Below are 10,000 nucleotides of genomic sequence, written 5' to 3' on the forward strand. Positions count from 1 at the left end.
AACTTGATCAAACACTTTTCAGTTTATCGGAGTAAAGATTGTGTTTGGAGAGTTTTCTGTGACACAAGAAATGTCCAGAGTCCGGTGGTCATGTCCTGGTGAAGACGAGCAGCGAGCCTGTGACGCGGCGGGCTGGTCCCGCGGCGGGCTGGTCCCGCGGCGGGCTGGTCCCCAGGCTGGTCCCGCGGCGGGCTGGTCCCCAGGCTGGTCCCGCGGCGGGCTGGTCCAACTCTGCCGCGACTCTTCAGCAGTACGACGCGGCGCTTAACCACCACGTCTGGGCAGCTAATGCTAACTAGCTCCCACACAAACACACACGCACACGTTGAATGAACTTACTTATGGAATGAAATGTCTTTGTCTTTGTGGTAGCGGTTCTTACAGCCGTACGCTGAGCACGTCTGGACCATGGTTACTGCTTCCAGGCAGCAGTCACCGACGCCCGGAGTGGAGCTCCACGAAGACCCGCTGGCGCTTCTCCCACCGTCCGGACAGGCTTCAATGCCACTAACAATGATGGCGTCGGAGACTGCGTCACCTGACTTACGTTCTCACATCTGATTGGCTGAACTGGCTTCTCCTTACCTTCACGTTGCCCACTCCGGACAACAAAAGTACCTCCCGCTTATTAAGACAGGAGACTCATTCAAAGGGAAGTGGACATGAAAACAGTGACATTCAAATAGGAACAGCAGTTGGTCCAAAGAAAAAGGAAATTTTATTTATAAACGGTCTTTTATAACACGGCGGGTTGGTCTGAAGAGCTTTATACAGCAAGACCAGAAATACAGTGAAAACAAGGAAATGCACAGCACTGATATGTAACAATGTGTGTGTGTGTGTGTGTGTGAGTGTGTGTGTGAGTGTGTGTGTGTGATAGTGTGTGTGTGTAAGTGTGAGTGTGTGTGTGTGTGAGTGTGTGTGTGTGTGTGTGTGTGAGTGTAAGTGTGTGTGTGTGAGAGTGTGTGTGTGTAAGTGTGAGTGTGTGTGTGAGAGTGTGTGTGTGAGTGTGTGTGTGTAAGTGTGAGTGTGTGTGTGTGTGTGTGTGAGTGTGTGTGTGTGTGAGAGTGTGTGTGTGAGTGTGTGTGTGTAAGTGTGAGTGTGTGTGTGTGTGAGTGTGTGTGTGTGTGAGTGTGTGTGTGTGTGTGTGTGAGTGTGTGTGTGTGAGTGTGTGTGTGTGTGTGAGAGTGTGTGTGTGTGAGTGTGTGTGTGTGTGTGTGTGTGAGTGTGTGTGTGTGAGTGTGTGTGTGAGAGTGTGTGTGTGTGTGTGTGTGTGAGTGTGTGTGAGTGTGTGTGTGTGAGTGTGTGTGTGAGTGTGTGTGTGTGTGTGTGTGTGTGTGTGTGTATTCTCACTATATTGTACAACATACTGAGTCCATTTCTTTAGCAAGAAACAGAAAAGGCCACACGTCTCTCACTCTGGGTTCAGTTTCAGCCGCTGCGCACTGAAAACTGGACATTAAAACATTCAAGGAGGTCCAGTTCCTCATCAGCTGACGACTCTGTTGTTGCCAAAGCTCAGAAATCTGGCAAACAAACAGGCTCAACTTATGAGTGGTTTTTTTCCTCATTAATTTTCACTGCATTTCAACACACCATTACAGCGACAGGAGAGAAGGAAGAGGAAAAAGATTAAAGAAAGGTGGGAAAGAAACAATGAATATTCATAAAGAGCATTTCCTTATTAGAGACGATATTTGTCCATTCTATACATTAGTACATGAATGCAGCACTGTAACGGCCGCTGGGAAGGAAGAAATAAATACAAAAGTACAAAACGGCTGAGGCTGCCCAGACAATCACTCGATCGCTTCTCACGATGTCTGTAAATACTGTGATCCTCCGAAGCCTCTGGGCCACAGTCCATCCAGACGTGAAGTCAGAGTTTATTTGATCATATTCACGGCGCTGCAGTCTGGAACACGACCAGAAACTCAACCTTAAGAAAATGAAGACTGGATTTCTTTCCTTAAAGCAATGCACTCTGGGAGTTGTAGTTGACCTGCTGCCACATGTATAGAGCCTGGAGAGTTAACATATCCAACGTCAGTCAGCTGAGACTGACGGGAGGCCCCGCCCACTTTCCTTTATAAACATGGGCGACCAAATGAAATCAGTGCTACAAGTAAAACCAGACGTTGTCATCTGCACTTGAAAGAGAAACGACTGTTGTTTTGGTTTGTTGTGTTATTTCGATAGTTCTGTCCATCGTTCCCGTCAGTCGTAAAAACTTTACTGCAAAATATCTGGAGGAAGTGATAAAGAGTTGTTGGGTTCTTAATACGGCCTCAAACTGTACGTGACCTTTTTAAAAGGACACTGAAGACAAACATCTTCTGCTATTTTTAGCTTCAGCCCTCATTCAGTGAATGGAACCGGCTCAGTTGTCATCACGAGACCTTATAGCTGCGTTTTAAAGTTCACAGAGCTTTTAGTTCCAGGTACTAACGGCTGGGAACTTCTCCAGGAACGACAGGTTCCTTCAGCCCTTTGTTACCTGTTTCCACTGAAGCCTGAAGCCCCGTGAAGGTCACAGAAAGTAGTAAACCGACGAATCAAAAAGCGTCTGCTACGGCAATTTTTGCACGAAACGATGACAACCTTGATTAAAATGATAAAGGAGCCCTTCTCCGTTAACGTCTCAAAATGAACCTCCTATCCATCCGCTAAGGAGTTCCTGTTGTAAAACGCTGCTGTGCTTTAACTTGAACCAAACGTAAACTTCTTGGGACAGTTTTGGGAAATAACCTCATTCTGCAATGAAGGATTATTCTCATGATGAACTAACTGTTAAAGTATTAAAGTATTTGTAACTTGAGATGGACAAAACTATCAAAATTGAAGACATTATTAAAAAAAACGTCTTTAAAAAGCTTGAGTACAAGATGCTTGTGAACGGCTGCTGACCTCAGACGGTGATGTCATCACATACACCTGAAGAAGCAAATCTTCATTGCAGGAGTCCCATTTCATCTCTTGTCCAAATTGATATTTAAATGAAAGAGAAGGAAAAGTGCAACATGAAGGAATTTGAGTGCTGTCAGTTGGTTATATTTAATGTCTGTAAATACTGTGATCCTCCGAAGCCTCTGGGCCACAGTCCATCCAGACGTGAAGTCAGAGTTTATTTGATCATATTCACGGCGCTGCAGTCTGGAACACGACCAGAAACTCAACCTTAAGAAAATGAAGACTGGATTTCTTTCCTTAAAGCAATGCACTCTGGGAGTTGTAGTTGACCTGCTGCCACATGTATAGAGCCTGGAGAGTTAACATATCCAACGTCAGTCAGCTGAGACTGACGGGAGGCCCCGCCCACTTTCCTTGGATCCATGTCCAACAGAATCCACGGGACCATCGAGGTTCGAACACGGTGTCGCCGCGGTTTCTACACAAAAGTTAATTGTCGTCACACATCCAATAATCTTCACTCAATGTTCACTTTCAACTCGAGCTGAAACAATTCTTCAGTTAATCAACAGAAACTTACCGATCAACCGTTTCTAATAAGTAAATTCTTCCAAGCAAAAATGTCAAATATCTGCTGATTCTAAGAACTTCATTATGAGAATTTGGTGTTTTTCTTTTGTCACATGTGACGTTTAACTGGAAATCTTTGGATTTTTGGACGGTCGGTCACTGAAACAAGATGTCGTGATTGGCTGAACAATAATGAGGAAGTCAGTGACAGCTGGTGTGCAAACATCACGACACACGAGGAACCAGAAACTCCTGCTGAGGTTGATGTGCAGGTGACATTTACACTTACAGACATACACATGTGGAAACCATAAATTGGCCTTCTTTGAAAAAAAACCCCCCACTACCAGCAGATTAATCAATAATGGATATTAGTTACTTTCAGCCAAAACAACAACACCTTTTTGCCATCTGAGCAAACTCCCATTCACCGAAAGCTCTCGAAAAACCTTTGAAGTGGACGTTGAGTTCAAATCATTTTGACGTCACTGATGTCCAGAAATAGATCAGATTAAAACTCCAAAACAATAATGACTTCACATGAAGACCGCGGATGGATGTATATAATGCACAAGAATTCATGTGCCACCAACAAACTGCAGAAACACACAAAACAAAACAAAATCCAAACTGCAGTTCAACCTTTTACGGTTTCATTCAAACGGCGGTTCTGCTTGTTGAAGCGTTGCAGAGCGACTTGAAGCATCGAAGAGCTGAACGTCCCGGCTGGAAGTTTTTACCCGACAGGTGAACGCCGTCCCACCTGTCGGCCGACCGGAGGCGTTTGTGTGGGAACATCTGGGGTTTCCTGATATGCGGGATGTTATAAATTAAAACTGAACCGGACCTCTCAGCAGATCAGCAGCGTGACCTCACACACGAGCGACTGGCCGTCCGCCACGTCTCAGTCTGAAGCAGAGCCACGTCCGTCCATCCGTCCGTCCATCCGTCCATCCGTCCGTCCGTCCGTCCGTCCGTCCATCTGTCCATCACCACTGTCCGTTTTCTGCTGCAACAACAGACGCCCAGAAAAACCTCGTAACCCCAATTCTTCAGTGTCCACCATTGTGTGGATCTACTGCTTCCCCTCCTCCTCCTCTTCCTCCTCCTCTTCCTCATCCTCCTCCTCCTCTTCCTTTTTCTTCTTTTTCCTGCCTCCTTTATCACCTCCTGCAGCTTCTTTCTTGGTGCCATCCTTTCCTCCATCTTCATCGCCGGTCTCGTCGTTTGTTTCTCTGGAGTCGTCCTCCTCGCCAGCACCCTGAAAGGACAAAAACAATTTGGGATTCAGACTCGGAGGAACTCTTTTGTTTGTGTCGTATCTCGCCTGAAGTTATTTTTACGTCTGAAGTGTAAAGTCTGTGTGATGAGGGTCCCGGGCCGGTACCTGCTTCAGGCGGCTCCACCTCCGGTTGGGGACCCGGGCCTTCATCCTGCGGGACAGCGCCAGCAGCTTGTTGTGTCTCTGCCTCCTCTTCAGCTTCTCCGCCTCCTCGCGCCGCTTCTCCTCCGCGTGGTCCGAGTCCGACTCCTCCTGCCGCTGCAGCCTGCTCCGTTTCCTGGGCTGCACCATCCTCTTCGGTTCACACTTCTCCTTCTTCTTCTTCTTCTTCTCCTCCTCATCGTCGTCGTCCTCATCTTCATCCTCGCCGGTGCTGGACGACGACGAGCTGTCGTCGCCCCCCAGAAACGACCTCTTCCGGCGGGTCACGGATCGGCTGTCGTCGCTGGATGTCGCCCCGGACTCGCTCCGGCTCCGGCTCCGGACCCGGCTCCGGGTCCGTCCCCGGTCCTCCTGCTCGCTGTCCTCCTCCGGGGAGCTCTGGTAGTCGGACTGGGACGCGGTGGAGGAGGAGGAGGAGGAGAAGGAGCCTTCGTCACTGTCGTCCAGGATGGAGGCGGGCAGGCCGATCTCCCGCTTCTTCGACGCGTCCACTTTGGTCTTTCGCATCGACGCGAACATTTTCCGCTTGTACAAACTCTCCATGTCTGCACGCGGTACCGGAGACCGGAGACATCAAACAGAAACGGAAGAAAGAGGACCGGACTGTGTGAGCAGGCTAACGGCGGCGCTTGCTAGCCTCTGCGCGTCACAACACCGACGGCATGTTATTTACGAGTTATAACACGAGTTATAACACGAGTTATAACACGCAGAACTAAGTTCACCACCGCGCACAATTTCTCTGGAGATTTGTTTACAGAAATGTTCCGTGTGGAAACGTTTTACCGGTCGACGGTCGACGGGACCTGGAGCAGATCTCCAGCCAGGAAGCTACCTGTGTATTGTTGTGGCTCCGACTTCTTCTTCGCTGAAATAAATTCTGGCACGCTTGATCGCAGCGCCCCACTGAGGCGGAGACGGACACGACAGCCGCAGGTGCCAGGATGATCACAACTGAGCTGTCATAAAAACAGTTATAAACACAAAAATAAGGAGGTGTAATCATAATCATTAAACCAATCACATAGAATTAAATTAAAAAAAAAGATGCAAAAATAAACTAGAAAATGAAACAGAAATATAAACACAATCAAATTAAATCTACAATGAACAAGCACAATGAAAACATGTCACTGTGGACAACCACCCTGTGGGGCCCCCTTACTGGAATTTTATTACTTGCATGTTTTTTTATTACCTTTCAACGTGTCCAAATGACAAAGTTTTAGGTGAGCTGGAGCAGACCTGATTCACAGCACAGGCAAAGCACAGGTATTACTAATAACATTCAAAGAAATGGCATTTATTCAGTGCCAGCCTCCAGAGTCCTGTTCTACGGTTTACTGGGATACTTGAAGCAACCGAGGTGACACAAAATACAATTTGTGTCACCTGTGGTTTTCCAAGTCAAAATGTCTGCAGGGGAAAAAGGCATGTTATGAACCAAAATCATAATGAATTCAACCCTAATCTATGACTTTACAAAAAACTTACCCCAGCCTCAAATCCTCCAGCGACCGAAGAATTGTTTGAATAGTCGAATAAAAAAGAAAAGGATACAAAAACTAAATCATAAAAAAATCTTTTTATTTGATTTAACAGCTCTCAGAAGGAACACGTCATAAGATTGTAATACTAACTGGAATTTAACAACAGTTTGGTGAGTTTTCACTGTTTTTATAACAGGCAACACTATTTATCAGGTCCTGGAATGATATCTATCAGTAACAGCGCAGACTAAATCAGTATATTTTCAACTAAACCCTGATGACCTCTGACCCCTCTGGTCAGGTCCTCAGTCAGGACTTCTGTGCCAGGAGCGTACTCAGCTTGATCTTCCCGTCCATGGAGGCTGTCAGGCAGGTGCCGCAGTCCACCGCCGAGGACCAATCAACTGTCACCACCGGAGCTTTGTGCCCGCCCAGCGACAGCACTCTATCCAGAGCCGGCTCCCCATTGGTCAGCTGCAGGTACACGCAAGATATAAAGTAAAAAACTAAAAACAATTCAACTAGTAAAATATTGAAAGAGAAAAAGAATCAAATACATAATAAATGAATAAATATTGCATAAAAGAAATCAATTAATTTCAGATATTTTAATTGTTTTCGCCAGTCAAAGATTTACAGTTAACTAAATAAAGTTTAAATGTATTAAAGAGATAGAAGATAAAGGTGAAGGTGAATGTGAAGGTGAAGATAAAGGTGAAGATGAATGTGAAGGTGAAGGTGAAGGTGAAGATGAAGGCGAAGATAAAGGTGAAGATAAAGGCGAAGATAAAGGTGAAGATAAAGGCGAAGATAAAGGTGAAGATGAAGGCGAAGATAAAGGTGAAGATGAAGGCGAAGATGAAGGTGAAGATGAAGGTGAAGATAAAGGTGAAGATGAAGGCGAAGATGAAGGTGAAGATAAAGGTGAAGATGAAGGCGAAGATAAAGGTGAAGATGAAGGCGAAGATAAAGGTGAAGATGAAGGCGAAGATGAAGGTGAAGATGAAGGTGAAGATAAAGGTGAAGATGAAGGCGAAGATGAAGGTGAAGATGAAGGCGAAGATAAAGGTGAAGATGAATGTGAAGGTGAAGGTGAAGGTGAAGATGAAGGTGAAGATAAAGGTGAAGATAAAGGTGAAGATAAAGGTGAAGGTGAAGATGAATGTGAAGGTGAAGGTGAAGGTGAAGGTGAAGGTGAAGATGAAGGCGAAGATAAAGGTGAAGATGAAGGCGAAGATAAAGGTGAAGATGAAGTTGAAGATGAAGGCGAAGATAAAGGTGAAGATAAAGGTGAAGATAAAGGTGAAGGTGAAGGTGAAGGTGAAGATAAAGGTGAAGGTGAAGATGAATGTGAAGGTGAAGATAAAGGTGAAGATGAATGTGAATGTGAATGTGAAGGTGAAGGTGAAGGTGAAGATGAAGGCGAAGATAAAGGTGAAGGTGAAGATGAATGTGAAGGTGAAGATAAAGGTGAAGATGAATGTGAATGTGAATGTGAATGTGAAGGTGAAGGTGAAGGTGAAGATGAAGGCGAAGATAAAGGTGAAGATAAAGGTGAAGATAAAGGTGAAGGTGAAGGTGAAGGTGAAGATAAAGGTGAAGGTGAAGATGAATGTGAAGGTGAAGATAAAGGTGAAGATGAATGTGAAGGTGAAGGTGAAGGTGAAGATGAAGGCGAAGATAAAGGTGAAAATGAAGTTGAAGATGAAGGCGAAGATAAAGGTGAAGATAAAGGTGAAGATAAAGGTGAAGATAAAGGTGAAGATAAAGGTGAAGATGAATGTGAAGGTGAAGATAAAGGTGAAGATGAATGTGAAGGTGAAGGTGAAGGTGAAGATAAAGGTGAAGATAAAGGTGAAGATAAAGGTGAAGATAAAGGTGAAGATAAAGGTGAAGATGAATGTGAAGGTGAAGATAAAGGTGAAGATGAAGGTGAAGGTGAAGGTGAAGGTGAAGATAAAGGTGAAGATAAAGGTGAAGATGAATGTGAAGGTGAAGATAAAGGTGAAGATGAATGTGAAGGTGAAGGTGAAGGTGAAGATAAAGGTGAAGATGAATGTGAAGGTGAAGGTGAAGGTGAAGATAAAGGTGAAGATGAATGTGAAGGTGAAGATGAAGGTGAAGATGAAAGTGAAAATGAAGGTGAAGATGAAGGTGAAGGTGAAGGTGAAGGTGAAGATGAAGGTGAAGGTGAAGATGAAGATGAAGGTGAAGGTGAAGGTGAAGATGAAGGCGAAGATAAAGGTGAAGATGAAGTTGAAGATGAAGGCGAAGATAAAGGTGAAGATGAAGGCGAAGATAAAGGTGAAGGTGAAGATGAATGTGAAGGTGAAGATAAAGGTGAAGATGAATGTGAAGGTGAAGGTGAAGATGAATGTGAAGGTGAAGGTGAAGGTGAAGATGAAGGCGAAGATAAAGGTGAAGGTGAAGGTGAAGGTGACGATAAAGGTGAAGATGAATGTGAAGGTGAAGATAAAGGTGAAGATGAATGTGAAGGTGAAGGTGAAGGTGAAGATGAAGGTGAAGATGAATGTGAAGGTGAAGGTGAAGGTGAAGATGAAGGTGAAGATAAAGGTGAAGATGAATGTGAAGGTGAAGGTGAAGATGAAGGCGAAGATAAAGGTGAAGATAAAGGTGAAGATAAAGGTGAAGGTGAAGGTGAAGGTGAAGATAAAGGTGAAGATGAATGTGAAGGTGAAGATAAAGGTGAATGTGAAGGTGAAGGTGAAGGTGAAGATGAAGGTGAAGATAAAGGTGAAGATAAAGGTGAAGATAAAGGTGAAGGTGAAGGTGAAGATAAAGGTGAAGATGAATGTGAAGGTGAAGGTGAAGGTGAAGATGAAGGCGAAGATAAAGGTGAAGATAAAGGTGAAGATAAAGGTGAAGGTGAAGGTGAAGGTGAAGATAAAGGTGAAGATGAATGTGAAGGTGAAGATAAAGGTGAAGATGAATGTGAAGGTGAAGATAAAGGTGAAGATGAATGTGAAGGTGAAGGTGAAGGTGAAGATAAAGATGAAGATAAAGGTGAAGATGAATGTGAAGGTGAAGATAAAGGTGAAGATGAATGTGAAGGTGAAGGTGAAGGTGAAGATAAAGATGAAGATAAAGGTGAAGATGAATGTGAAGGTGAAGGTGAAGATGAAGGTGAAGATGAAAGTGAAAATGAAGGTGAAGATGAAGGTGAAGGTGAAGAGGAAGGTGAAGATGAATGTGAAGGTGAAGGTGAAGGTGAAGATAAAGATGAAGATAAAGGTGAAGATGAATGTGAAGGTGAAGATAAAGGTGAAGATGAATGTGAAGGTGAAGGTGAAGGTGAAGATGAAGATGAAGGTGAAGGTGAAGGTGAAGATGAAGGTGAATGTGAAGATGAAAGTGTAATTACTCTGTATATGAGTCCTCCAGAGCTGGAGCAGGTCAGGACGTGTTGTCCTTCAGAGTCGAAGGCAAACAGTCGACCTCGAGGAACCTGAACCTGCACAAAAGTTCATTTTCAATATTTAAAAAGAAACTCACTGAGTTTTAATTGATCTATTTAACACTTTGACACATTTACATCTGCAAGATTTTTTTTATTTTTTTTATTTTT

General features: G+C 44.4%; 3 protein-coding genes across 10 annotated transcripts in view; all 3 read right to left on the reverse strand.

Moving 5' to 3' along the window:
* thap1 (THAP domain containing, apoptosis associated protein 1) overlaps window positions 1–485 on the reverse strand; it is a 13,402-nt gene extending 12,917 nt beyond the window's left edge. For all 6 annotated transcript variants that reach the window (XR_011179218.1, XR_011179220.1, XR_011179219.1 and 3 more), the window contains exon 1: window positions 340–485. Coding sequence is in view for 1 of the 6 variants with exons in the window: in XM_069169048.1 (XP_069025149.1) it covers window positions 340–410 (71 nt within the window). In the remaining 5 variants the exon portion in view is untranslated. The remainder of the gene's footprint in view (window positions 1–339) is intronic.
* A 210-nt stretch (window positions 486–695) lies between these two features.
* Window positions 696–5,809, reverse strand: ccdc82 (coiled-coil domain containing 82). Of its 2 annotated transcripts, XM_069169078.1 has the most exons (3): window positions 4,868–5,809; window positions 4,648–4,741; window positions 696–4,489 (listed from the first exon to the last, which is right to left on the reverse strand). In XM_069169078.1, the coding sequence occupies exons 1-3, from the start codon at window positions 5,465–5,467 to the stop codon at window positions 4,470–4,472; spliced, it is 714 nt and encodes a 237-aa protein (XP_069025179.1). In that variant the 5' UTR covers window positions 5,468–5,809; the 3' UTR covers window positions 696–4,469. The 2 variants fall into 2 exon arrangements, with proteins under 2 accessions (XP_069025179.1, XP_069025178.1); XM_069169077.1 differs by having other exon boundaries at window positions 696–4,741.
* Window positions 5,810–6,490: 681 nt separating this feature from the next.
* Window positions 6,491–10,000, reverse strand: part of wdr91 (WD repeat domain 91) — a 25,839-nt gene continuing 22,329 nt past the window's right edge. For both annotated transcript variants that reach the window (XM_069169075.1, XM_069169076.1), the window contains 2 exons: window positions 9,797–9,886; window positions 6,491–6,888 (listed from right to left, as the gene is read on the reverse strand). In XM_069169075.1, coding sequence (XP_069025176.1) covers window positions 6,724–6,888; window positions 9,797–9,886 — 255 coding nt within the window. In that variant the 3' untranslated portion in view covers window positions 6,491–6,723. The remainder of the gene's footprint in view (window positions 6,889–9,796; window positions 9,887–10,000) is intronic.

The sequence above is a fragment of the Embiotoca jacksoni genome, unplaced genomic scaffold (assembly GCF_022577435.1).
Source record: "Embiotoca jacksoni isolate LCO1_2020_lvr unplaced genomic scaffold, fEmbJac1.0.p SCAF_42, whole genome shotgun sequence".
Lineage (NCBI taxonomy): Eukaryota > Metazoa > Chordata > Actinopteri > Embiotocidae > Embiotoca > Embiotoca jacksoni.

Coding starts and splice junctions, on each gene's coding strand:
- ccdc82 (XM_069169077.1), bottom strand. CDS start 5,467: ATGGAGAGTTTGTACAAGCGGAAAATGTTCGCGTCGATGCGAAAGACC. Junction 4,742..4,867: donor GGTGGAGCCGCCTGAAGCAG/GTACCGGCCCGG, acceptor TTGTCCTTTCAG/GGTGCTGGCGAGGAGGACGA.